At 42.2% G+C, this 27,318-nt stretch overlaps 1 protein-coding gene and 1 non-coding gene across 2 annotated transcripts in view; one reads left to right on the top strand and one right to left on the bottom strand.

Moving 5' to 3' along the window:
- The window catches only part of POU6F2 (POU class 6 homeobox 2), a 440,175-nt gene that overhangs the window by 20,525 nt on the left and 392,332 nt on the right, over window positions 1-27,318 (bottom strand). Inside the window, exon 9 of the mRNA XM_038740542.1 lies at window positions 1,985-2,188. Within this exon, the coding sequence (XP_038596470.1) occupies window positions 1,985-2,188 (204 nt within the window). The remainder of the gene's footprint in view (window positions 1-1,984; window positions 2,189-27,318) is intronic.
- On the top strand, window positions 26,308-26,445 carry LOC119924740. The gene has a single exon (XR_005449436.1). It is a non-coding gene; the product is annotated as a small nucleolar RNA SNORA7 (small nucleolar RNA).

Genomic DNA, 27,318 nt, shown 5'->3' with positions numbered 1-27,318 from the left:
ATTAATTCATTTTTAAGCACCCTTTGAAGAGCTCAAATGTAACCTTTCACTTCATCAGTTATATTCCACGACTCTTGGTGGATCCAATTTGAGTTTTTTCAGAAGCTTATCGCTAAGGATATGATGTACTTATCATTGAGGATCCTAAAAAGGTAAAAGTGCTTTTTAGTAGCTCCTTCTTAACCAGGAGAGAAAAAAAAAGATTTTTTTTTTTTTGCTAACCACTTAGGGAGTTGTTGATTTCAAATCTGTAAATAAGGCAAGGCACTATTTGGAATTGAATGAAAACTAAATTGGAATCCTGTAGAAGCAGTATGGCCCAGTGAATAGGGCACAGCCCTGTCTTCTCTTCCCTTTTTTAAGACCAAGCCACTGTAAACCTGAAACGCATTTTCAAAGTCTAAATCCGTGACTTGCATGTCCAGGTGAAGGCCTTGGTGGAATTTCCCAATCCAGAACGATATCCTTGAATTGAAATGCCAAGGTAGGGAAAGCAGTTTCTTCATCAAGGAACTGTGTTTAGAAATATGTGTATTTTTTTCATCCATTTCAGTATTCAAAGGCACACAGGCTGGAACCAAACAGCCCAAGTGAAGTGGAGGGTGAAGCCATTATCCAGTTGATTAGCTCCTTTTAGAAGGTCCTACTGAACAATTCAGGCTCCAAAGTGGATTTTTTTTTGTTGTCCCGAATGGCCCAGTTGGACAGTCTAGCCAAAATGAATCACTCGGAAAATTGTTCCATCCTCAGTCTCTTTTGGGCCGTGTGACTCCATCCAGTGTGTCTTTGAACACGGAAATAGGGGGAGTTCTGGCCAATGATGCAATGTATTGAACTATGACAGAACAGCCGAAAGGGAGCCAAAATGTGCCCTGCTTAACCCAAGCACTTCTACCCTCTATCTCCTGGGAGGTTTTGCCTAAAACTGAGTTTTGTGCAACTGGAACCTTCTTACCCACACAGCAACTTAGATTTCCAAACTGTTGGATGCAATCTCCTCTCTTATGTTTTCTAAAAGCTGTGAGTCATAGTGGATACATTAAGAACCCCATGTACACATTAATAGATAATTTCATCTAAAAACACCACGTCAGAAATTAAAAATAGCATCTTTGAAATATAGAAACTAGGGACCGCGGGCACGATTAACAGTATAAAATGATATAATCACTCAAACCCTGGCACCTCTTTCCTGACACAATTAGCACCACTTACAGGCCCTGGTGAAATCTGATGTGTGGTAGTAACTGCAGAAGGAATGATCCTTTGGACTTCTATTCTGGAATCTATGGTCGGCTGCAATAACAGAGTAAATTTGAAGTTGGGATGTGTTTTCTCTCTACTTGGCTTCCCGCTCTGAATTCAGAGGAAGGAAATGAATATTTTCCTTTTTTTTGTTCTCTCCCTCTGATGAAAGAAGACTTCTCTTAAAATTCAGTTCCTGGGAAATAGTGGGAAAATATCCTCTGTTCAACCACTATAAATTCAGAGTGGACCCTCATCCAGTTGTAGATAGATTGCCCTCTTCATTAGAGAAGCAGTGTGGCTCAGTGGAAAGAGCCCGGGCTTTGGAGACAGAGGTCGTGGGTTCAAATCCAGCTCCACCACTTGTCAGCTGTGTGACTTTGGGCAAATCACTTGACTTCTCTGCGCCTCAGTTACCTCATCTGTAAAATGGGGATTAAAACTGTGAGCTCCCCGTGGGACAACCTGATCACCTTGTAACCTCCCGAGAACTTAGAACAGTGCTTTGCACATAGTAAGTGCTTCATAAATGCTATTATTATTATTAAAAAGGGAAAAGCAGACCACAGAATGTTTCTACTATTGCTGCTTCTCATTTCTGATGTTTAATAATTAGAAATGTCCATCGCTGCTGGAGACCAGACATGAAAAGAAGGTTTTTGAGGGGGGGGGACTTCAAGTCTGATGTTGCCTGCCTCAATGGGTGTTTAAGGGTCTACGCTCAATGGCGATCATTTACCTGTTGGCCCGGTTTGAGTGGGGAGAGTGTTATTCCCTGGGTGTTGATCACTGGCAAAATTTGATTCCCGATGACAGTAGCAATGATCTGGCCCTGGGCATTGGTCAGTAACTGTGGCGTGATTGGCTGAACCTGAAGGCCCTGAGCTCCTCCAGCTTGGTTGGATGGCACTGGATTAGGCATCAGCGGAATTGTTCCAATAATCTGCAAAAAACAAGACAGAAAGAATGAAAATCTTCCCATTGCTCAAGGCGCCCATGAGCTTCTCAAAATATCTTTGCATCTCTGAACTCCAGTACCTGCCAACCTGACTTCATAACGGGCAAGTAGGTGAGGACTTTCTCTGGGTGACTGGGGAGAAAGCAGGTAAAGAAATGTGTCCTAATTTGCTTAAGAGAAGGGAATCTGGGTCTTCCTTCCTCCAGCACCCAAACACAATAAAAAGAGGAGGTTTGGGAAACTCAGGCTTTCTCGATTGCCCAGGAAACAAAACTGTCCTGCAGTCATCTCAGTCTGTTATGTCAATTGGACCAATTATTAGAACATCAATTCCATATTAGGATGGAGTTGTTACCACCAGCGGTGGAGCAGCTGGGGACCTTTCACAAAGGAATACATTACGTATAAGGCCTCCAGAGAGTGGCGCCTGAAACAACTCCAAAAGCTTTCTGAGACGGGTTCTGCAATGCTTATAGATAAAACAATTGGCCCCAAATTTTTGGTGTTTCCTCACAGGGGAAGGCTGAAAGTAATTTATGTCCAGCTGGGAAAGAAAATGTCTCCACAGAAAGGCCTCTTCACTAAAACCACCCCAGAGAGATAATAATCCATCTGATTTTTAAAGACCTCAAGAAAGTGAGATTTCTCGGCAACCCATTGAAGGTTTAACCAACCTCCTGATTAGAACGCTATTCCTTATGTCTACACTAAATCCTTCCTGTTGCCATTTCCTCCATTTCCAGTAGAGATGGAGTAAAAGTGACCATTTTTCTCTTTATAATCTCTCTCCTCTCTCACACACACACACACTTCTCCCCTCACCCCCCAAACAGAGGCAGGCAATGGAGTTTTGAAAGATGACAAGCATTGAGAACAGTGCCATAAAATTTCACCTACACCAGGGGATTTACTAGCTTGCCTAGAGTCCCCATTAATCATGAACCCAAATAGGACACCAGCTGCACCTGTCATCAACCAACCAATGGCATCTTCTGAGCACCTGAGTGGGAGATGTTGTACCACGTGCTTAGGAGAACACAGCAGAGACAAGCTACCCATTTCTTGCCCACAGAGGAGCTTACAATCTAACTGGGGAGACAGAGACAAAAATGATTCACAAATCAAAGGAGCAGGAGGAAGAAAGAACTATATAAAAACAAGATAGCCAAATATCTGAAGATGATGGCTGTTGGTACTGGCATTCTATTTTCATTCTACTAATGGTCCCTATTTCTAATAATAATATTGGTGTTTGTTAAGCACTTACTATGTGCCAGGCACCCTACTAAGCGCTGGGTTGGATACAAGCAAACTGGATTGGACACAGTCCCTATCCCGTTTAGGGCTCACAGTCTTAATCTCCGTTTTACAGATGAGGTAACTGAGGCCCAGAGACTTTCCCAAGGCCACACAGCAGACAAGTGGTTGAGTCAGGATTAGAACCTATGACCTTCTAATTCCCTGGCCCTGTGCTGTATCCACTATGCCATGCTGCTTCCCCATACGCAATGTCTGCACATGCCCTAGGCTATTTTAACAGTGTTTAGAGCTATATTTCTAAGGCACAATTTTGACATTACAGATGAGAATAAAACATCAGAAGAGCACTACTGACTCTGAAAATATAAAATGAAATTAGATGTCATACAGGCACTACGATACAATAGCTAGGTGTTTTCATGCCATTCATTGGATTTTTGTTTGGTCATGCTGTTAATGATTTGCATCTTCTCTCTACTTTTGGTCCCATTCCTCTCACCTTCTAAAACCCCTTATTCCCACCTTTCTTTCCATCCCAAACCACCATTTTCCACTGCTAACTTTCTTATGGCCCCTATCTTTCTGCCTTTGAATATGCTCAACACTTCCCAATACTCAAAAAAATTATCTCTGCATCCCACTGCACCCTCCAGCTTTTGTCCCATCTCTAAATTTCCTGTTCCAACTCTTCACACAAGTTGCTTATAGCCCAATGCTTCCACTTTCTCTCTTCCAGACCCCTCTATCCATTACAATCTGGTTTCTATCCCCTAAATTTCACTGAGACCACCAGTGGCCTCCTAATCAAATGTAATGGACTTTAAATTCTTCTTGAACTCTTGACTGCCTTTTTAGCCCTACCACCCGATTTTTCTCCTGCCTCTCTTGCCATTTCTTCTCAGTTTTTGTTTTGTTTTTTTGTTTGTTTGTTTTACTGGCTTCTCTTCTGTCTCTCACCCACTAACACTGGGTCAAGTCTCTGACCTGGATTCCCCATTCTTGTTCATTTTGCACTCATTAGCTCTAGGAACTACCTTGGCTTCAGCTACCAAAGTCTCAACTCCACTTCAGTTTTTTAATGGTATCTGTTAAGCGTTGACTAAGTATCAAGCACTATTGTAAGCACTGGGGTAGATAAAAGTTTATCAGATTGGACACAGTCCCTGGCCCACATGGGGCCACAGTCTAAACAGGAGGGAAGAAGTTTTAATCCTCATTTTGTGGATGAGGAAACTGAATTACAGAGAAGTTGAGTGATTTGCCCAAGGTCACACAGCAAGCAGTTGGCAGAGCCGGGATTAGGAACTGGGTCCTCTGACTCCCAAGCATTGCATTTCCTCTTGCCTATGGGTCATCTCTAAGTGGATGGGTTGCTGGCAACTTAACCTCAGTACCTCTCACCCACTGTTGTTTTCACGGTAGCTGTCTGGTCAAGTGGAAAACCATAAGTAGGGCTGGCTCGGAATCAGCAGTGAAGTCAATTGACAATCTTTAGTCTCTGTCATACGTGGGTTTCTCCCAAGAGGAGTATATTTCTTCCCTGAGTTGTTTATAGACTGACAACAATCCTTGAGTTGGGGTTGGAAGTTGGAGACACACAACCTACAAACTATGCCATGGTCCCACTTCTTGAGAATGAAATAAATGCTTCATTCAACTTTCTGGTGATGAACAAATTTCTCAGGTTCATCCAAGCACACAATTGGGAGCATAAATGGTAGGGGAAACAACAGAATTTAAAGATATTCACAATAGATAGCTACGGCAGGAAAGAACAGCCTAGTGGAAAGAGAAAGGGCCTCAGAGTCAGATGAGCTGGGTTCTAATGCCAGCTCCGCCATTTAACTGCTGTGTGACCTTGGGCAAGTCACTTCTCTGGGCCTCAGTTTCTTCTTCTGCAAAATGGGGATTCACTACCTGTGCACTTCCTACTTAGAAGGTGAGTCTGTGGGACCTGATTATCCTGTATCTACACCAGCATTTTTAGTACAGTGCCTTGATACGTGGTAAGTGCTTAACAAATACCAGAATTATTAATAGATGATTGCAGAAATATTCAGGCCTCAGTAAACAGTGATCCAAAATCAACTATTGCCTTGCAATACTGATGGGGTGGCCCCTGAAGCCCCCTTCTTTCACAGAGAAGTAGGCAGTCATTTTTCCTGGAGGGTTACTTTCAGGATTTTGGGGTGTAATATGGGACAAACACAATGTTCTGTCATTCAACATGGAAAAACTTGGGTGGAGAAGGGAGGCGGTTTGAACCACAGAAGTACGCCCCTTTACCAGTGACCAATTCTTCCTGCCCCTGTTCCCACAGTACTTATTCACTGATCTTTAAACTACACTGCTTTTCCTTCCTGCAATGAATTTTAGTGTTCCCTCTCTCCCCCTAGACTTTAAGCTCCTTTTCATGTAGCAGGGGCATCCTTTTGTGATGGCCACGCATCCTCACCTGGGACTGACCTGAGGACTGTGATTCAGAAGAGTGGTAAGGGGCATGCACTTTCTTTTCTTTTTCCAAAACAAAAAATATGCTTGAGGGGCCATTTCATTTCAGTTGGGAAGTTGGTGGAAGTAGTTTAGTGAATGCAATTCAGAGACACCCAGAACAAAATGAAGCAGAAGCTACACTGAAAAATAATGGGAGGAGATGAAGAGAAATGACTTTTTCCTTTAAAAGCATGCAATGATCTTTGTCAAGGTTCTCATGTTGAGACACTGTACCTGTTTTCTAGAAACAAAAACATGCAAATGACTCGAATACCTCCATGTATATCTTCCCTCCAGTGCTACAATTTCCCAGTATCTGTTACCTTTTGTTTTCCTCCACTCCAAGAAGCAAAGTGGCCCAACAGCTGAAGGAAAACCTCAAACACCTGCTGGAAATAGGTAACTTTAACTTGAAAGCAGGTGGCTCTGAAGAAATTATTCTGGAAAATTAGCAAACTCCCATTTTATATCTCTATTTTGAGTTGGCACCTCTCAAGCTTCCAGCATTTTGAAAACATTGTAGTGCCTTGTGGGATGATGGAGGATACTAAAAATGGAAACAGTGTTCTGATTTTAATTTAGTTTCACCCATTCAAGTGAAGAGATTTTCATAGACTATGTCTTCAAACGATTTTGTGATGGACTGATTTTATCTAGCTAGATCATCTCCTCCAGCACTTCAAACCTCTCTTCAACTCTCTATCAAGAGGAGCTTTCCCAATGAGTACAATGGGACCTCAACAGAGAAAATAATATAGCATGGAGAGAGGCCCTATTATTCAGTAATGAAGAAACATTGAAAATCCAGAACTTCCTGAACTTTATCTTAGGGAGCATAGGTCAAACCCATTGTTAGGCATCAAGACAATTGCCTTTACCCTGGAAAAAACAACCCCCACAACCCCTGATAATTTCCCCCAAATAACCGCATATTTTTTTAAGCTTGAAAAATCAATTCCCTATTTAAACCCACTCTGGAAACAGGAGTTTATTCTGGTGAGTTTCTTTTGCAAGGCACCTTTTCAAGCTTTGCAAAGGACAAGTTTATCTAGCCATGATCTGGTGACCTAATGGGAAACTGTGTGGTTTCATGGAAAGAGCACAGGTCTGGGAATCAGATGACCTGGGTTCTAATCTCGGCACCACCATTTGCCTACGATGTGACCCTGGGCAAGTCATGTCAGTTCTCTATGCCTCAGTTTCCTCAACTATAAAATGATCATTTCATACCTGTTGTCCCTCCTTCTTAGACTGTGAGCTCCATGTGGGATTGGGATTGTGTCCACCCTTATGAACTTCAATCAATCAATCATATTTATTGCACACTTACTGTGTACAGAACACTGTACTAAGCATTCATTCAATGTTATTTTTGAGCGCTTACTGTATGCAGAGCACTGGACTAAGTGCTTAGGAAGTACAGTTCAGCAACAGAGACAATCCCTGTCCACAGTGGGCTCACAGTCAAGAAGGTGGGGAACAAGGAGAGTACAATACAACAGAGTTGGTAGACACATTCTCTGCGCACAATGAGTTCACAGTCTAGAGGGGAAACAGACATTAATATAAATGACTAAATTACGGAGCCAAACCTAAGTGCTGTGGGGCTGAGTGAGGGGCGAATAAAGGGAATGAATCGGGGTGACACAGAAGGGAGTGGGAAAAGAGGAAATGAGGGTTTAGGGAAGGCCTCTTGGATTAGGTATGTCTTCAATAAGGTATTGAAGGAGGCTCAGTCATATTTAATCTATCATTAAATCCTGTTGGTTCAATCTTCACAACATGGCTAAAATCCACCCTTTCCTCTCATTCACTCAATTGTATTTATTGAGCGCTTACTGTGGTAATCCAAGCACTTATCCTATCCCACCTTGATTACTGTTTCATCCTCCTTACTGACCGCCCTACTTCCTGCTTCTCCCTACTCCAGTCTATACTTCAGTCTGCTGCCTGGTTCATTTTCCTATAAAAATGTTCAGTCCATATTTACCCACTCCTCAAAAACCTTCAGTGATTGCCCATCCACTTCTGCATCAAACAGAAACTCCTCTCCATTGGCTTTGAAGCACTCAATCACCTTGCCCCTTCCTACCTCACTTTTTTTGCTCTCCTAAAATAACCTGGCCCACACAATTTACTCCACTAGAGCCAACTACCCATTGTACCTTGATCTCATCTATTTTGCCGCTGATCTCTTGCCCACATCCTACCTCTGGACTGGAATGTCTTCCCCCTTCATATCTGACAGACAATTACTCTCCCCATCCTTCCTCTCCCCCTCCTCCCGCTCCCCATCCTCCCACCTTACCTCCTTCCCCTCCCCACAGCACCTGTATATATGTATATATGTTTGTACACATTTATTACTCTATTTATTTTATTTGTACATATTTATTCTTTTTTTTATTTTGTTAATATGTTTTGTTTTGTTCTCTGTCTCCCTCATCTAGACTGTGAGCCCACTGTTGGGTAGGAACCATCTCTATATGTTGCCGACTTGTACTTCCCAAGCGCTTAGTACAGTGCTCTGCACACAGTAAGCGCTCAATAAATACGATTGAATAAATGTGGGTTAAATGAGATGAGTCAATGAGATAATGAGAGAGATAATGCCAAGGTTAAGGGCTTATGAGAAAGGAAGGATGGTGGTATTTTCTACAGTGATGGGAAAATTGGGGAAAGACGGTGTTTGGGTGGGAAGATAAAGAGTTTGTTTTACACGTTAAATTTGAGGTGTCATCCATGTAGAGATATCTTGAAGGCAGGAGGAAATGTGAGACTGCAGAGAGGGAGAACATGTATCTACACCAGTGCTTTGCACAGTGCTTGACACATAGTAAGCACTTAAATACTACAATTTATCAATTACCTAAGGGAGTTGACTGATAGAATGGACAATTCAGTCACAGCACATCCCTGATGGGAGGCAGCATTTCCTATTAGAAAGAGCATGAGCCTGGGAATCAGGAGACCCAAGGTTCTCCTCCTAGCTCTGCCACTGGTCTGCTACGTGATGTCGGCTAAGTTCCTTATCCTCTCTGCACCTCAGTTTCCACGTCTGCAAAATGGGGATGAAGCACCTGTTCTCGCAGTCTCTTATACTGTGAGCCCCGTTTGGGACAGGGATTGCGTCCAATCTGAATATCTTGTAACTACCCCAGCACTTAGCACTAAGGGCTAAATAAATGTTATTTTTCAAAAAAGAATCTGAGGGGTAAATGCCAAGTCATGAATGAATATTTTGAGAATGATTACTTATCAGAATTCTTTTGTAAGTCTGCCACCTCATTAGGACAGTAGTCATGACAACAAAGCCAACAGCAGAGAGATATATCATTAAGGTGTGGCTACTGATTCATTTTAGTATCTTGAGTTTATTCACAGCAATATTAAGGTGTCAGGAACAGTCAATGGGGAAGTAATATGGCAGACAGAGGCCTCTAGTCAGCGAGTCTTAGGGGCTTGAATGTAGCAACAATTTCTGAAGGCGTTAAACTCGGCTTCAGAGAATGTGATTGCAGATGTCAAAATGACACGTAATTTTTTTTGCACAGTTCTTCAAGATAAGGGATCCCACCAACACTGCAAGTCAGCTATTTCTGCGTGCCTTTCAATCTATCAGGGGAGATAATTCTTTTCCAATATTTGTGTAACCTCAGCATTTCTGGCTGAGAAGAATCTGTTAATACTGGTAGCTGTCCTATTTCTGATCAAAGGGCTCATAGCACTTGATAGCTAAGGAACTAGTGATAAAACCAGATTGTCTGATCAACTATTATAGAAAGAACGGATCCTCCTTTTGCTTTCAGGCCTTGTCCCAATTGTCTTGATTAACCAGATTATTTTTGTTGAAATTCAGAGCCCGGGATTCCACTGACGGCCTTATGCACCTTCTCCTTCTCTTCCAGAGAAGATAAGAGGAGGAAAATATGACAGTAATGGATTCTCGGATTTCTGGTGATGCCTACATGGCAAGTCCCAAAATGCTATGGGACTTAACTTGAGCATGCTCTTAGCACATTCAGGTTTGTGTGACTGAGGTCTGGGCATTAAAGCGAGTGAGAAGCAGCATGGCTCAGTGGAAAGAGCCCGGGCTTTGGAGTCAGGAGTCATGGGTTCAAATCCCGGCTCCACCAATTGTCAGCTGTGTGACTTTGGGCAAGTCACTTAACTTCTCTGTGCTTCAGTTACCTCATCTGTAAAATGGGGATTAAGACTGTGAGTCCCTCGTGGGACAACCTGATCACCTTCATTCATTCATTCAATCGTATTTATTGAGCGCTTACTGTGTGCAGAGCACTGTACTAAGGGCTTGGGAAGTACAAGTCGGCAACATGTAGACACGGTCCTTCCCAACAACAGGCTCACAGTTGTAACCTCTCCAGCGCTTAAAACAGTGCTTTGCACATAATAAGTGCTTAATAAATGCCATCATTATTATTATTATGAAAGCATCTGTGAATTAGCATTGGATAGGCTCACCAATTGAGCCAAGACAGGTAGGACACTAAACTCTAGACTGTAAGCTTGTTATGGCCAAGGAATATGTCTATCATTATATTGTATTCTCCTAAATTCTTTGTTCAGTGCTCTGCACACTGTAAGCTCTCAATACAATTGAATGAATATATTTGTCCAAAACTGCCTCCAAGGCCCTTAGTAAGCTAGAATCGTCCTGGTTAAATGAGGATTACAGCCAGGTTACAATTACCTCAGTTCCCAAGTGAGTACTTTCCTTTCTTGTAATTGTACATTCAGGCTGAACTTACTCAATTTGGGAGGCTAAGGACAACTGCTTCTCACTTGGACTGTCTTGGCAGTTCTGAGCCAGAAACTGATGCCATGGGGATTGGGTAAAGAATCCTACTAATCCATGACAGGATCAACTTTTCCAAGGCTGCATGAAGGGACATTCTGCCCTGATCAGCTGCTGAAACAGAGGCTGGGGTTTCATTCTCTGTTCAGAATCATCGGACCTTGGTTTGCAGGTGCCATGGATGAAAAACAATAACAGTAATAATTACACATTATATTATCATTATTAGAACAAAAATAGCAATAATATTCATTCTATACTTACTAAGTGCCAAGCACTGTACTGAACTGAGGGGTAGATAAAGGGCAATCTGAACAGACACTGCCCCTGCTCCACACTGGACTCAAATTTTAAAAGGGAGTAAGAATGGGCATCTTATCCCCATTGCACAGATGAGAAAGCTGAGGCACTGAGAGTTTAAGAGGCTTGGCTAAGGTCAGAGCAGAATGGCAAAGTTGGAATTGGAATCTGAAAAGTACATTGTTATCCCAAGCAACTGGCATGAGACAAGTCAATGAACTCTTTCAAGTCACAAGGTAACATTTAGTAAACCATTTATTCCTATGCAGTTAATTTCCATCGTTACTACGATTCACTTATTATGTGCCCAGTGGAACTTAGTGGCCTAAAGGAGTGTGATTAATAGCCTCCTTGTTTCCTGTAGGATAAGGTAAAAACAAAGAGAAAAATTAAAGGATCAGGAGAGCAGCTGCTGCTGTTTGTAGATTGATTTCAGTCCCCACTTTTTTTTTTAATGATACTTCTAAACAGCTTACTATGTGCCAGGCACTGTACTAAGCACTGGGTAGATTCAAGCTAATTCATATCAACACAGTCCATGTCTTATGTGGGCCTCACAGTCTTAATCTCCATTTTAAAGATGTCAACTGAGACGCAGATGTGTTAAGTGACTTGCCCAAGGTCACAGAGCAGACAAGGGGCTTCAAAACTATTGGTGGCTTGAGTAACCGGGGAGGTTTGGGCTGCTGTCCTAATCCACTCTTTAACAGGCATTGTGTTTCTAGTGGTCGAATAAAACCTAAACCTCGGATTTAGAGAATTTAGGAAAATGTTTCAATGCATTACTTATAAAAATGAAAGATAGCATCCATCCTTTGGTATTGTAATCAGTAGGATGGCCTCTTCCTGATTCATCTCATAAAGTGATTAGTTAATAGTAATATTTTTAAGCACTTGCAATGTACCAGACACTGTACTAAGCAATGGGATGGATGCAAAGAAAATAGGATGGACACAGTCCCTGTCCCCCATGGTGCTCACATGAGGTAACTGAGACACAGACAAGTGAAGTGACTTGCCCAAGGTCACACAGCAGACAAGTGGCAGAGCCGGGATTAGAACCCAGGTCCTTCTGACTCCTGAGCCATGCTCTATCCACTTTAGAGGCTTCTCACTGCTTCTTTTTCTTTCCTCCTATCTCAGCCCACCACAAATAAGCCTCTAAAGGGACAGTAACCTTCATCTCAGCTGGAGGTTGAAGGGAATCCTGGATGAAGTCATCTAGATGAAGGCGACCCAATCTGACTGACACACGCAGGGGTTGGACACTGGAAGGGAGATTGACCTAACATCACTTGTCAATCAACCGTTTAACACCATGTGTCTACCCCAGCAGGGGCAGCAGCAAGTTGCCCTAAATGCTGTCTCACTACATCAGTTTAGAAAAAGCCTGGATAGCACAAACAATTCTGACTCCTTTAATGATGAGGTCTCTCTCTCTCTGTTTTTCTTTTAAGACTGACTCTTTGGGTTTCAGTAGATCCCTCTGTTGCCTCATGAACATATGTAAGGGAGCTTGGGGTGGATCCTCTAGTTGCTTTAGCCCTTTCCAACCGGACACCATGACTCATTGAATTAGCTGTCTTCCTCCCTTCAAAGCCCTACTGAGAGCTCACCTCCTCCAGGAGGCCTTCCCACACTGAGGCCCCCTTTTCCTCTCCTCCTCCCCATCCCCCCCACCCTACCTCCTTCCCCTCCCCACAGCACTTGTATATACTTGTACAGATTTATTACTCTATTTATTTTAGTTGTACAGATTTACTATTCTATTTATTTTGTTAATGAGGTGCATATAGCTATAATTCTATTTGTTCTGATGATTTTGACACCTGTCTACATGTTTTGTTGTCCGTCTCCCCCTTCTAGACTGTAAGCCCGTTGTTGGGTAGGGACCGTCTCTATATGTTGCCAACTTGTACTTCCCAAACGCTTAGTACAGTGCTCTGCACACAGTAAGCGCTCAATAAATACGACTGAATGAATGAATAAATGAATGTGCTAATGAGGTCATCAGAGACCCTCAGCAACACTTTTGTTGACTCAAACAAAATGGTCCAACCAGCCAGGAAGTCCGCCCACAATTGGGGCAACAGGATTCTTGGAGGAACAATGGATTGGATTTCCTTCCTAACATCCATCCTCTATGCAGAAAATAACAAAAGTAATAATTACGGTATTTGTTAAGTGCTTACTATGTGCCAGCACTGCACTAAGCACAGGGGTAGATACAAATTTATCAGATTGGACAGAGTCCCTATCCCACATGAGCTTCTCAATCCCCATTTTACAGCTGAGGTAACTGAGGCGCAGAGAAGTGAAGTGACTTGCCCAAGGTCACACAAGGGATAAGTGGTGGAGCTGGGATTTATTGATTGCGTTGTTATTTTGTGCAGAGGAATTTATTAAGTGCTTGGGAGAGTAGAGTAGCACTAATAGACATGATCCCAGCCCTCAAAGAGCTTACTCTAATGTCTAATAATGATTAATACGGCTCAGTGGAAACAGCACCAGCTTGGGAGCCAGAGGTTATGGGTTCTAAATCCGACTGTGCCACTTGTCAGCTGTGTGACTTTGGGCAAGTCACTTAACTTCTCTGTGCCTCAGTTACCTCATCTGTAAAATGGGGATTAAGACTGAGAGCCCCACGTCGGACAACCTCATCACCTTGTATCCCCACCCCCAGCACTTAAAACAGTGCTTCACACATAGTAAGTGCTTAACAAATGCCATCATCATCATCATCATTAATAATTGTGGTATTTGTTAAGCATTTCCCCATATGTCAAGGACTACTCAGCACTGGGGTAGATAGAAGATAATCAGGTCAGGCACAGGCCTGTCCCAAGTAAGGCTCAGAATCTAATGGGGAGGGAACACAGGTAAGGGATCTCCATTTTACAAATGAGGAAACTAAGGCATAGATAAATTAAGTGACTTATCCACGATCACACAGCAGACAAGTAACAGAACAGGGATTAGAACCCAGGTTTCCTGTCAGGTCCCCGGCTACTTCCACTATGACACACAGCCCTTCCACACAACTCAGGCTGTATTCCCTTTTTTTTATGGAATTAAGCACTTTTTTCCAGACACTGTACTAATTGCTGGGGTAGAAACTAGCTAATCAGGCTGGACACAGTCCAAGGTCACCCAGCAAACAAGTGACAGAGCCAGAATTAAAACCCAGGTCCTTTGACTCCCAGAAAGGTGCTAATTTTCAATGCTTCATCTTCCACTTCAGGCCTGAAGCATGCTCAGTAGAGGTCCAACAGCACTCTAGGATTTGTAGCCTGGATTTTGACAATTCCAGGGGAATTAACTAATCTCCCATGCCACCCCAACATCGAGGTGCGCAAGAGGGAAAGGAAAGATATGCTAAACGGGATGGTGTGCCAACATTTCCATTTTTAACACAAAACACCGTGGGCAGCCTGTTTTCTGGGCTAATCAATCAATTATTTTGTGGGTATTCCATTCTGAGTATACCTGCAATTCCCTTATAGGATGGAGTCAATATCAAACATAGGATGCTGGGAAAGAGTAATATTTTCACACTTCTCATTAGGGAGAGGAGTTATTCATCCCAGTGTGGGGAAATATATTCAAGCTGACGCAGAAGAAAGTTACATAAATGAGAACTGACTTTGGATTCTGAGTTGTTTATAATCAAGGCTAAAATGAGCAGTAAGGACAGGAGGGCAAACCTTACATACCAGCAGCAAGGATGATGTATTTGCCCTCTGTAATTCTGTTCTTTCTGTTCATCTAACTTCCTTTGATTCTGCATGGTGTATGAAACAGGGTGAGAATTGGGATGATCTTAAATTTTTTTAAAAAAATCAAAACACCAAGTTTTCATCCTATATTAACACTCAGCAGGATATTTCACCATTGGATAGAGGTCTGTCCTACAGGCTTCACACTACAGAAGGTGAGATGTTATCAATATGAGAGAGAGAGAAAGAAAGAGAAAGTGTGTGTGTGTCTTAAAATCAGTGTGTGACTGGCAATCCTCTATAAACTATTAGAGCTAAGCTTGCTCCTCTTTCTCCTGGGTGCAGTTGTGAAGACATTCAAGGTTAGCTAGCTGATGCTTTAGGGGTTTTTGTTAAAAAATGTTTGCAAATTACATTTTAGCTCATTTGTATTTGTTAAATACTTTGTTTAATTATATGTGTCTTAGGAGCAAAATAATAATAATATTGGCATTTACTAAGTGCTTACTATGTACAAAGCACTGTTCTAAGTGCTAAAAGCCTTCCTGGCATATGTAGAGTCTAAGCTGTTCCTAATAACTGTGGTATTTGTTAACCACTTTCTACGTACTGGGGTAAGGACAAGTTAATTTGGTTGGATACTGTCCCCAACCTACGTGGGGCTCACAGACCATGTAATAGGGAGAACGGGTATTGACTTGCCATTTTACAGAAGAGAAAGCCAGGGCACAGAGAAGTTAAGCCCCTCTCCATCCCCCCCATTTTACCTCCTTCCCTTCCCCACAGCACCTGTATATATGTATATATGTTTGTACATATTTATTACTCTATTTATTTATTTATCTTACTTGTACATATCTATTCTATTTATTTTATTTTGTTAGTATGTTTGGTTTTGTTCTCTGTCTCCCCCTTCTAGACTGTGAGCCCGCTGTTGGCTAGGGACTGTCTCTATGTGTTGCCGACTTGTACTTCCCAAGCACTTAGTACAGTGCTCTGCACACAGTAAGCACTCAATACGATTGATTGATTGATTGATTAAGCGACTTGTCCATACAGGAAAGTGGTAGAATCAGGACTAGACCCCCAACTCTCTGACCCCCGGGCCTCTGCTCTTTCAACTAAGCCACGCTGCTTCTCAAGTACTATTGATGTCAGAATGATAGAGCCCTTCCCCTTTAGTAAGAAAGGGAAAAAAAGGGAGATGGGCTCTAAACCAGGTTTTATTGGTCAGCCGAACTGAGGAATGGGGGAGAAGAGAATAGGACTGCAGAGTAGGGGGAGCTGAGGGTAGAATTTTAAGGAGTTCTGACATAAAAGGCCCTTTTCTTTCTGATGAATCCTGGTGTCTGCTCATCTCCAGAAAAAAAAAAAGGTCAGTTGCTATTCATTTCATCTGTGAAATGGGAATAAAGTACCAGTTCCCCCTACCAGACTGTGAACCCTTCATGGGGCAGAGGCAGTGCCAGTCTGATTATCTTGTATCTACCCCAGTGTTCAGCATAGTGCTTGGCACATTCATAGTAGGTGCTTAGAACATACCATGTCCATTATTACTATTTGTTTTATCATGATTACCATTATCATCATTAAAACATGTCAATAGATTGAAACCTCCAAAACAGGCATTTATATGTGAGGGGGCATTTTGTCCCCTCACATATAAATGCTGGTTTTGGAGGTTTTGAAGCTCTCAAATATTTTTTGCTTCTCAGAGTGTCCAGATATCTTTTAAGGAAGTGGCTGACTCACTGGCAGAGTGTCCAGAAAAGCTACAAGAGGACACAAAACCATCACTTCATTTTCAAATTTCTAGCAGTAAGGGAAGAGGGTCAGGTGAAATTGTTGGCAATCTCTTATTTGACATTAGACGCATGCATTGCACTGTGAATGATGAAGCTCCCAAAAGTGTTTTAAAGCAGCCTGAAGGGTCAGGAAACAGCCCAGAGTGAAACTGGAATCTTAGGAAAAAATGGCAGGCTGCAACTGGATGGAGGCAACAACTTTTCAGAGACCTGAATGTTTCCTAGGTCCAATGCTGAAATGAAGCATTCTGGACCTGAATTCCTACCATACTATCACCTACTAAATCTAAACATGTACATCTAGGAGAAGCAGCGTGGCTAAGTGGAAAGAGCGTGGGCTTAAGTCAGAGGTCATGGGTTCTAATCCTGGCTCTGCCACTTGTTAGCTCTGTGACTTTGGGCAAGTTACTTCACTTCTCTATGCCTCAGTTACCTCATCTGTAAAATGGGGATTAAGACTGTAAACCCTACTTGGGACAACCTGATAAGGTTTTATCTCCCCCAGTGTTTAGAACAGTGTTTGGCACAAAGTAAGCACTTAAACACCATAATAATTAATAATAATAATAATAATAATAATAATAAACATTGGAGACATTAGTTCCTGGATGGCACCAGGTCATTTCTTTTGAGAGTGCTTTGGGAGTGAAAGTGCTAAAGAAAACCAAGCTAGCATTAAAGATTCAGGCTATCATCTTTAGCTTACCTTTATCACTTTAATTCATAATGACTGTGGTATGTGTTAAATGCTTACTATGTGCCAAGCACTCCACTAAGTTCTGGACTAGATACAAGACAGTCAGGTTGGACTCATTTCCTGTCCCACATGGGATCACAATCTAATAATATTAATGGTGGTATTTGTTAAGCACTTACTAGGTGCCAGGCAGTGTACTAAGTGCTGGGATGGATACAATCGAATTGGGTTGGACACAGTTCCTACTCCACATGGGGCTCACAGTCTCAATCCCCATTTTACAGATGAGGTAACAGACATAGAGAAGTGAAGTGACTTGACCAAGGTCAAGTGGCAGACAAGTGGCAGAGGCTGGATTAGAACCCATGACCATGACAGATCTAGTTCTATCAACTAGGCCAGGCTGTTTCTTCTGTGTGGCAGGGAGAACAGGACTCGTGTTAGAACCCAGAAAACTCAAAGGAGTTATGCTTTAGTGCAGTTAATTTTCCTGGACGAAACCAGAAATCTGGCAGACAATCACTTTGAACTGAAGTGTTATTTGATCTTCAGAGGACTAAATTTCACCATACCCTTTCAGGGGGTGTTTCCTTGGTGAGTGTGAAGTGGAAGATTGATTCAATTTTATGGATAATTCAAGCAAAAGCCGGTAGTGGCTGAATTATCTGAAGAAATTTTGCTCCCCTTCTCCGTTCACTCTCACAATTGAAACCAGATCTAAGAATGTTCTTCAGTATTCTCCAGGAACCAGTATTGGCCCTTTGTACACTAGAGCACACAAAACAATCAGGCATTCCCAAATGGACACCTGAAATCTTGGAAAACCCACGTTTTGGATTAGCAGGGATGCTTACTGTTTGTTATTAGGGGTTCCAGTTGACTTTTGTGTTAGAGAAGAGATTCAGTTATCTGGAGGTTGGAAAATCAAGATGGTAGCATATTACAAGTTTCTGTCCCCACCATTCTTGTCTTTTCAAGGTGTCTGCAGGCTCATTTCTACTGCTGACCACTGCTGAGATTTTCATTGACTTTCAGTGATTCCCTATAGGTTGTCCTGTTGAGAATTACTGCGTGCACAGTTTCTGCTTGCATTTCGGCCTATTTTCTGGTGTGGCTTTCTTTTCTTCACTGTTTCCCTCACAGCCCTGCTTATGATTTTTTTTTTCTATTCTTACAAGCCCCTCCCTACTCCATGAGCTTCTTAATAACAGTTCTTGGAGAGCGTAGGTTTCTAAGCATCATTTTTGATGGAGAAAATGCATTTAAGTTTGGTCAGCTGGAATATTTGACTCGCAAACGTAAAATGGCAAATCATGAACAGGACTCCAAATCTCTGCTCAGACTGATGAGTTTTGGGCGTGGGACCAAATGACATCATCCTCATGTCATGTTCACTAATGAACATCATTGCAAGGCTTGTTTTGAGCCAAAGACTAAAGCACAACCCCAAAGAGATCTGCCTTTTAGTTTTTTGTTTTTTAAATGGCATTTATTAAGTGCTTACTATATGCAAAGCAATGTTCTAAACACTGGGGAGGTTACAAGTTGATCAGGTTGTCCCACGGGGGGCTCACAGTCTTAATCCCCATTTGACAGATGAGGTAACTGAGGCCCAGAGAAGTGAAGTGACTTGCCCAAAGTCACACAGCTGACTATTGGACGAGTCGGGATTTGAACCTATGATCTCTGACTCCAAAGCCAGTGCTCTTTCCACAGAGCCACGCTGCTTCTTTTAGTTATAACATCAAGCAGTAGGTAAAAGGCACTCCTCAAAGTACAGCGGTTTTCCTCAAGATAATTTCACTACAGGGAACTAGTCTATTTTAACGTATTCTCCCAAGCACTTAGTAGCATGCTCTGCACACTGTAGCACTCAATAAATAAGATTGAAGCATGTAGTACAGTGCTCTGCAGACACAAAGCACTCAATAAATACCATTGATGATGATCATGATTAGCTGAAGCCATACACTACTACACAACCAATCTTCCATTCTACAACTGATTCCATTTTTCAGAAAAGCTGAGGATTCAGTTCTGTGAGTGCTTTGCAAGCAAGTTTCACTGAACTGCCATTTTCTCAGAAGGTTTCCTGCCTTCTCCAACCTATTCGCTACTGAATTCCTCACCGGGATATAAATAAATCTCCCTTTCAAGCATGGTGTAGTGGATAGACAGGCCAGGGAGTTGTGGGTCATGGGTTCTAAACATTACTCCACTGGGTGACCCTGGGCAAGTCACTTCCCTTCTCTGTGCCCCATCTGTAAAATGGGGATTGAAACTGTGAGCCCCATGTGGGACAGGGACCGTGGCCAACTTGATTTGCTTGTACTTCCTGCCCCCAGCACTTAGTAAAGTGCCTGACACATAGTAAATGCTTAGCAAATAGATATGCCATTATCTGTGGCATATGCAACATTATATACAAAATGTAATTATTTCAAACCACTGCAGAGCTCAATTTTAAATTTCTCTGTACATCTCCTATGCTTTAAAAATCCCTTTGAATGTAAGAAAATGAATATATTAGCTATCACATCACTCTGCCATTTCTAACTCATCAAAATAAAAGAGGCTTTTTCTTGCTCCAGGAACACCAAGAAGATACAGGGCCAACTTTTCAATGGAAAATAACTAGGTGTAAATTTAACTTTGAGCGTGTTTGGGCCCTCCCTCCCTACTGCTGCCAACAGTGTTGTTGAATTGCTAAAATCTATTTCCCCGCTGAAGGGGAATCACAACAGTGGCGAAGCCATCATTTTCTCAGAAAGACTCCAGTGATTTGGTAAGCCTTCATTTGGCGGGGGGCTCGGGCTTTAAAGTTTTAATGCCAGGTAAAAATATCTGGAAATTGGGGAGTATTCCAGCTTCTGCCTGTTGATGCCAGATTAAGGGACTAAATCAGATTAAAGTTATTTATTGCTTGGGAGCACACCTTTTAGTGTGACATCCCTGGAAGCCTTAGTGAACTTTCAGAAACCAAGTCTCTGGACTCCTATGAATTCTTGATTTGACAGGCCATCCCTACCAGGAAAAAAAAAGCAGGGGTGGGGGGAGAAGGTAGTAGTCTTCTATGCTCCAAACTCTTGGCATTCATGGGATTTTCACATGGAAGCTGTGAGCCTATATAAGATCCACTCATCCTACACTAATGACTGGAGGAGCATTCAAGCCCCAAATCTAAATTCTAAATAGCACATGCTTCAAAAGAATCATGTAGAAATTGTAGAGGAGAAAAGCTTCCCCAAGTGCTATTAAATATGCATCTGTTTATCTCCATCAAGTTTCCAGAGTCAAAGATTATTCATATGCATTTTATGAAGAGAAGACCTATTGTGGAGGCAAAATTAATTGCATTTTGATACCTGCATGCCACATTTATCTATCTGCTCAATCAGAAAAAAGTTGTCCATATTACTTTTTTAATTTCCTTCCAGTAATATGTTTTTTTTAACACTCTTTAAGGCGCAACCACAAGATTACTCATTTTCCACAACAAAGACCATCACTCATTAAAACTATGCTGATAAGTTACCCCACAAAAGTTGCCTGACCCATTTTCAGGTTAACAGTCTTTGTTAGTCATGAAGGTCACCCCATTTTTTGGAAAGATGTGGGAAATGAGGAGGGGGTGTATTCTAAATCCCTTAGCCCTTCACAGGGATTTTATCCCTCTTCAAATCTTCCCCCAACTTTACGTGTCATCCTGATCTATTTTATGGGACTTTGAATTTTCTCCTAAGTAGTGTAAGCCACTAGTTACAGAAGAAGTATGGTATGATCATTTCCTGACTTTACTCACTGTAAAATTGGGATTTATCATTCCTAAGACACAAGACTTCAGAAACATTTCGTCTTTATAGTGCACCCTCGTGTAGGAGTCACCTCAACTTGGTTTGTTTCGGACAGCACAAGTTGAGTGCTTTCAGAAAGTGAAGGAAATTTTATGGAGAAACAAATCCAAGATATAATAATGATGGCATTTGTTAAGCGCTTACTACGTGCCAAGCAGTGTTCTAAGCGCTGGGCGGGGGGGGGGGGGGGGGGGGGGGCTACAAGGTAATCAGGTTGTCCCACATAGGGTTCACAGTCTTAATCCCCATTTTACAGATGAGGTAACTGAGGCACAGAGAAGTCAATTCACTTGCCCAAAGTCACACAGCTGACAAAGTGGTGGAGTCGAGATTAGAACCCATGATCTCTGGCGCCCAAGTCCGTGCTCTTTCCACTGAGCCACGCTGCTTCTCTAAGTCACCTGAACACGGGAAAGAGCCTTTTATCAATCATTGGTATTTATTGCCCCTTCCTGAGTCTACAGCTCTGAACTGAGCACATGGGAGAGAACAAGTGAAGCAAAACTCCAGATTTCCTGCTCCCGAGATGCTTACAATATTATAGACAGTCTTCTGGGATTCAGTGAAGTTTTCTTCACTTTTTCTCAAGATTTGGACATGCCTCTTACCACAGATAACATTTAAGTAAAAAGGTAAGAAAAATGATTTCATGTTTACATAAAGTAATAATTATGGCTGACAAAACACCCTAATGTTCCTGAATCGCCTATGTAACAATTGCAGTATTTGTTAAGTGTTTACTACTTAACAGGCATGGTACCAAGCACTGAGGTAGATACAAGGCAATCGGGTTGGACGCAGTTCCTGTCCCGCTTACAGTCTTAATCTTCATTTTACAGATGAGGTAACAGGCTCAGATAAGTTCATTCATTCATTCAATCATATTTATTGAGCGCTTACTGTGTGCAGAGCACTGTACTAAGCACTTGGGACGTACAAGTTGGCAACATATAGAGACGGTCCCTACCCAACAGTGGGCTCACAGTCTAGAAGGGGGAGAAAGAGAACAAAACCAAACATACTAACAAAATAAAATAAATAGAATATGTACAAATGAAATAGAGTAATAAATACGTACAAACATATATACATATATACAGGTGCTGAGGGGAGGGGAAGGAGGTAAGGCGGGGGGGATGGGGAGGGGGAGGAGGGGGAGGGGAAGGAGGGGAAGAAGTTAAGGGGGAGGAAGGGGAGAGGAAGGAGGGGAAGAAGTTAAGTGAGTTGTCCAAAGTCACACAGCTGACAAGTGGTGGAGCCGCAATTAGAACCCAGGTCCTTCTGACTTTTTCTTATCCACTAGGCCACCCTGCTTCTCTATTTGTGCTCTGATTATTCATTATGTAAAGAGGCATTTTACCGGAGGCTGCTCACAGACTGTAACTAAGCCCCAGTGGTAAAGAGGGCCATGGATGCTGCAGTATCAGTGAACCAGAAGTTCCTTCACAGAGATCTCTTTCATGCCTAGGAGTCAGAGGACCTGACTCTTCTAGACTGTGAGCCCGCTGTTGGGTAGGGACCGTCTCTATATGTTGCCAACTTGTACTTCCCAAGTGCTTAGTACAGTGCTCTGCACACAGTAAGCGCTCAATAAATAAGATTGAATGAATGACTAATAATCCCAATTCTTCCACCTGCCTGCTGAGAGACCTTAGGCGAGTCACTTAACTTTTCTGTGCTTCAGTTTCCTCCTCTGTAGAAAGGGGACCAAAATACCTATCCTTCCCTGCTAACCAGTGAACCTTCCTAAATGGAACAGGGACTGTTTCGGATCCTGTTATTTCATATGTACCCTAACAGTTAGTGTAGTGCTTGGCACTCAGTAAATGCTTAATGAACACCACAACGATTATTATTAGTATGCTCTGCACCATGAACATTTTTAGCTTTTAGCACTACAAAGGCTTCACAGAAGGCTAATTATTTAGTGTCAGTTTGGGAATGACAACAAGCAGTCTGGTTCTTTAGCAAGTTTCCTTAAATGACTGTGAGCCACCAAAGACAATAGCAGCTTTACGTATTGAAGAAAAGATGGGGGTGGGAGGAATAAATGGGGCTTCTAGTGCTACCCATGATGGTGCCCCAATGCACTTTGATCAAAGGCCATTCAGGAAGACAATCAATCGTATTTATTGAGCACTTCCTGTGTGCAGAACACTGTACTAGGAGCTTGGGAGAGGCCAATACAGAGTTGCCAGCCACTTTTTCTACCCACAATGAGCTTCTTTCAATTTCAGCACGCTAACATAAAAACTAGAACTATAAGGTCATGGGTTCTAATTCCGGCTCCACCACTTGTCTGCTGTGTCACCTTGGGCAAGTCACTTCACTTCTCTCTGCCTCAGTTACCTCATCTGCAAAATGGGGATTGAGACTGTGAGCCCTAGGTGAGACAGCGTCTGTGTGTCCAACCCGATTTGCTTGTATCTACCCCAGTGCTTAGTACGTGCCAGGCACATAGTAAGCATTAACAAATACCATTATTATTATTTACATCAGGCCAGCTTGTGAAGGGTTTCGATCAATCAATGATATTTATGCAGCACTGACTGTCTGCTGAGCCCTTGATTAAGTGCTTGGGGAAAGTGCAGTACAATAGAGTCGGTAGACATATTCTTTGCCCACCAAGAACTAGTAAGCAAACAGCTGACTTAGTGAACGTCAAAGGAGCAGTGTAACTTAGCAAGGATTTTCTATTCAGATATTTGAAAACATGGCAATTTTGAGTTCCTTTAATTGTAGGATAAAAATGTAGATCACATTTGTTTTTTACCAATATTATATTGTTGACATAGTGTAAGCTCTGTGAGAGCAAGGATTGTGTCTACCAACTGTATTCCTTTTTACTCTCCTGAACACTGGGTACAGTGCTTTGAACACTGTGAGCACTCAATGAATACTATCAGTTGATTGGACTTGGGCAGACTTTCCAAATGTTCCAAATGATTTCATTTCATTACACTGCATGCTTGCTGACACTGGCAGAGAAAGAATGTTAAGGCTAGAAGAACCATTAATCTGCTCAAATAGAGCACTACTTCTGGCTTTTCTGTTCTCAGTCTTGCATATTTATGTAGGACTTTGCTGAAACAGGATAAGCTTAGAACTATTGAATAAACTTCCAGTTTTCTTGGGCTTTGTGGAAGTCATTTAAATGTAATGCTGTATAGATACACAATAATAACCCTCAAGAACCTCATATGACTGCCCATCCACCTCTGCCTCAAACCAAAACTCTTTACCATTGGCTTAAAAACACTCAATCAGCTCACTCCATCCTACGTCATCTCACTGATCTCCTACTGCATCCCAGCCTGCCCAAACCACTTCTGTAGTGCCAGCTTATTCACTGTGCCCTGATCATGTCTATCTCACCACCTACCTCTTTCCCACTCCCTTCTGCTCACCTGGAACTCCCTCCCCTACCTCCGTATGCACCAAACCAATACTCTCTCCACCTTCAAATCATTACTAAGGTCACATCTCCTCCAAAAGGCCTACCACGAGTAAACTCTCTTTTCCCTGGCTCACTCTCCCTTCTTTGTTGTCTATGTACTGGGATCTATGATCCTTGGACAGTTCATATTCACCACACCCCAACCCCACAGGTCATAAAAATAATAATAATGGCATTTATTAAGTGCTTACTGTGTGCAAAGCACTGTTCTAAGTGCTGGGGAGGTTACAAGGTGATCAGGTTGTCCCACGGGGGGCTCACAGTCTTAATCCCCATTTTCCAGATGAGGTAACTGAGGCACAGAGAAGTTAAGTGACTTGCCCATAGTCACACAGTTGACAATTGACGGAGCTGGGATTTGAACCCGTGATCTCTGACTCCAAAGCCCGTGCTCTTTCCACCGAGAATTATACATAAATTACTCATTTATTTATGTTGACTGTCTCACCCTCTAGACTGAAGCTCACTATGAGCAGGGAATGTGTCTGCTAATTGTGTTGAATTATACTCCTCCAAGTGCTTATTACAGTGCACTGCACATCGCGAACACTCAGTAAGTACCATTGCTTAATTGGTGGATAAACTCATTCAGTGGGCTTTGTGGTTAGCTACAGATGATAAAAGGAGAGTGTCTTGACTTCCTGCTGACTTAGGCTTAATATCTTAGTTGACTCTCGGATGCAGAAACCTGTTCTATTCATTCATTCATTTTTTCATTCCATCGAATATACTGAATGCTTACTGTGTGCAGAACACTGTAGTAAGTCCTTGGGAGAGTACAATATGACAATAAATAGAAACATTCCCTTCCCACAATGAGTTCAGCACTGTGTTCTCTCTAGTCCCCACTGGAGATCTGTGCCCATTTACAAGAGAGAACCTTGAAGGACCATAGGAGAGGAACCTCATTAGAATTAAGGAAACCCCTTATTCCTCCTAAACTGCAATATTTCTCCTTTATCTCTAGCCTGTCACGTCTCTGAAAAGCCTTGTACGAGACATCACTCATCCTTGTGGCCGGGACTCAGATTCTAAAGACTAGTAGAAACAAATCTTGACACAAACTGCTACTTAATTGCTAGAACATTTCTTACTAATGTCTGTGTATTTTGGTGTGCTTGAGTAACTCCAAAGTACTTACAAAGGAAAAGAGAATGAAAGATATCCCGTACTTCTCTTTATTTGGTTGGGTTTGCTTTTCCCAGCAATCTCACTGATGAGATAGCATCTCACCCTATGTAAATGGTTGAACAACACTTAGATATCCTCTACCTCACACTACAGTCCACACATTTTCAATTATCACCAGATAAATATTCACTTCTCAAAAAATGTTTGAAAACCAAACACTTGTGCCTAGGCTATTTCATATCAATACAAAGTAGCCTATTTGAAAATGACCCATTTAAATCCATAAAACATTAGCCATAGTCCTTTTTCTCCACTAAGTGTAATTTATTTTAATGCCTGTCTTCCCCTGCAGACTGAAAGACCTTTGTGGGTGGGGATAGCATATACCAACTCTATTAATTTGTACTTTCCCAAGCACTTAGTAGAGTACTCAAAAAATGGTATTTACTGAGCACTTACTGTGTACAGAACACTGTTCTAAGAGTTTTGGAGAGTACTATTCTTGTTCATAAAGACCTTACAGTAAAGAGGGGAAGACAGATGTTATTGTAAATTATGGGAATGTACATAATCGACTCCTCTCAGGATCACACCTGGAGAGTTTCCAGTACTCTACCAGTCTGGGCTACGGGAGGGAGAGTCAAGCAGAAGCATATCAATTCCATTCCTAGCTCGGGCAGTGGCTAGCGAGTGGAAGGCAATCTGCTACAAGTCAAAACTCACCTGCGCTGGACAGCAGTGGCACGGGAGAGAGTCGAGGGTGGAGACTTAGGTTTATTGCACAGAAGAAGGCAATAGTAAACCATTCCCATATTTTTACCAAGAAAACTCTATGGGTACACTATCAGAAGGATTGCAGATGGAGGTGGTATATTCTGGGAGAGATGTGTCCGTGGAGCCGCTTTGGGTCGGAGACAACTTAACAGCATAAGACAAGACATGATCAGTGGCATTTATTAAGCTCTTCCTGGTGCACAGCACTGTACTAAGTGCTTAGCACAGTACTCTGCACACAGTAAACGTTCACTAAATACCATGGATTGATTTTGATGTGTCACCCCACTTCTATAGACCATATTCTGTATGGACACACTTACACACAATGGTTAGGTGTGCATGACCCATTCATACCTTTGTACATATCTGTAAATTCTTCATTTATATTAACGCCTGTCTCCCCCTCTGGGCTGTATACTCACTGTGGGCAGGGAACGTGTCTGTTAATTGTTATACTGTAGTCTCCCAAGTGCTCAGTACAGTGTTCTGCACATAGTAAGCACTCAATAAATACAATTGATTGACTGATTGACCTGTGCTGGACTACCCAAGCACTTAGTACAGTGCATTACATACAGTGGGATCTCACTAAATACCACTACTACTATATCTGTCCCTCCCTTTCTGCCCAGTTTGCTTTCTACCTTTCTCATATATCTTTGGTTTTTGCCCCTTTTGTTCTCTGCCCCTTTTCCTGCCCTTTCCTTTTTATTTTGTACTTTCTGCTTTTGTTTATTCTAGTTCCCTTATCTGTTTTCTGTTTCTTTTTTCCTCCATGATTTTCTTACCCAGCCCACTGATATGACCTT

The sequence above is a fragment of the Tachyglossus aculeatus genome, chromosome 2, assembly GCF_015852505.1.
Source record: "Tachyglossus aculeatus isolate mTacAcu1 chromosome 2, mTacAcu1.pri, whole genome shotgun sequence".
NCBI lineage: Eukaryota > Metazoa > Chordata > Mammalia > Monotremata > Tachyglossidae > Tachyglossus > Tachyglossus aculeatus.
Note: the sequence above shows the minus strand (reverse complement) of the source record. Positions and strands in the feature narration are given on the sequence as shown.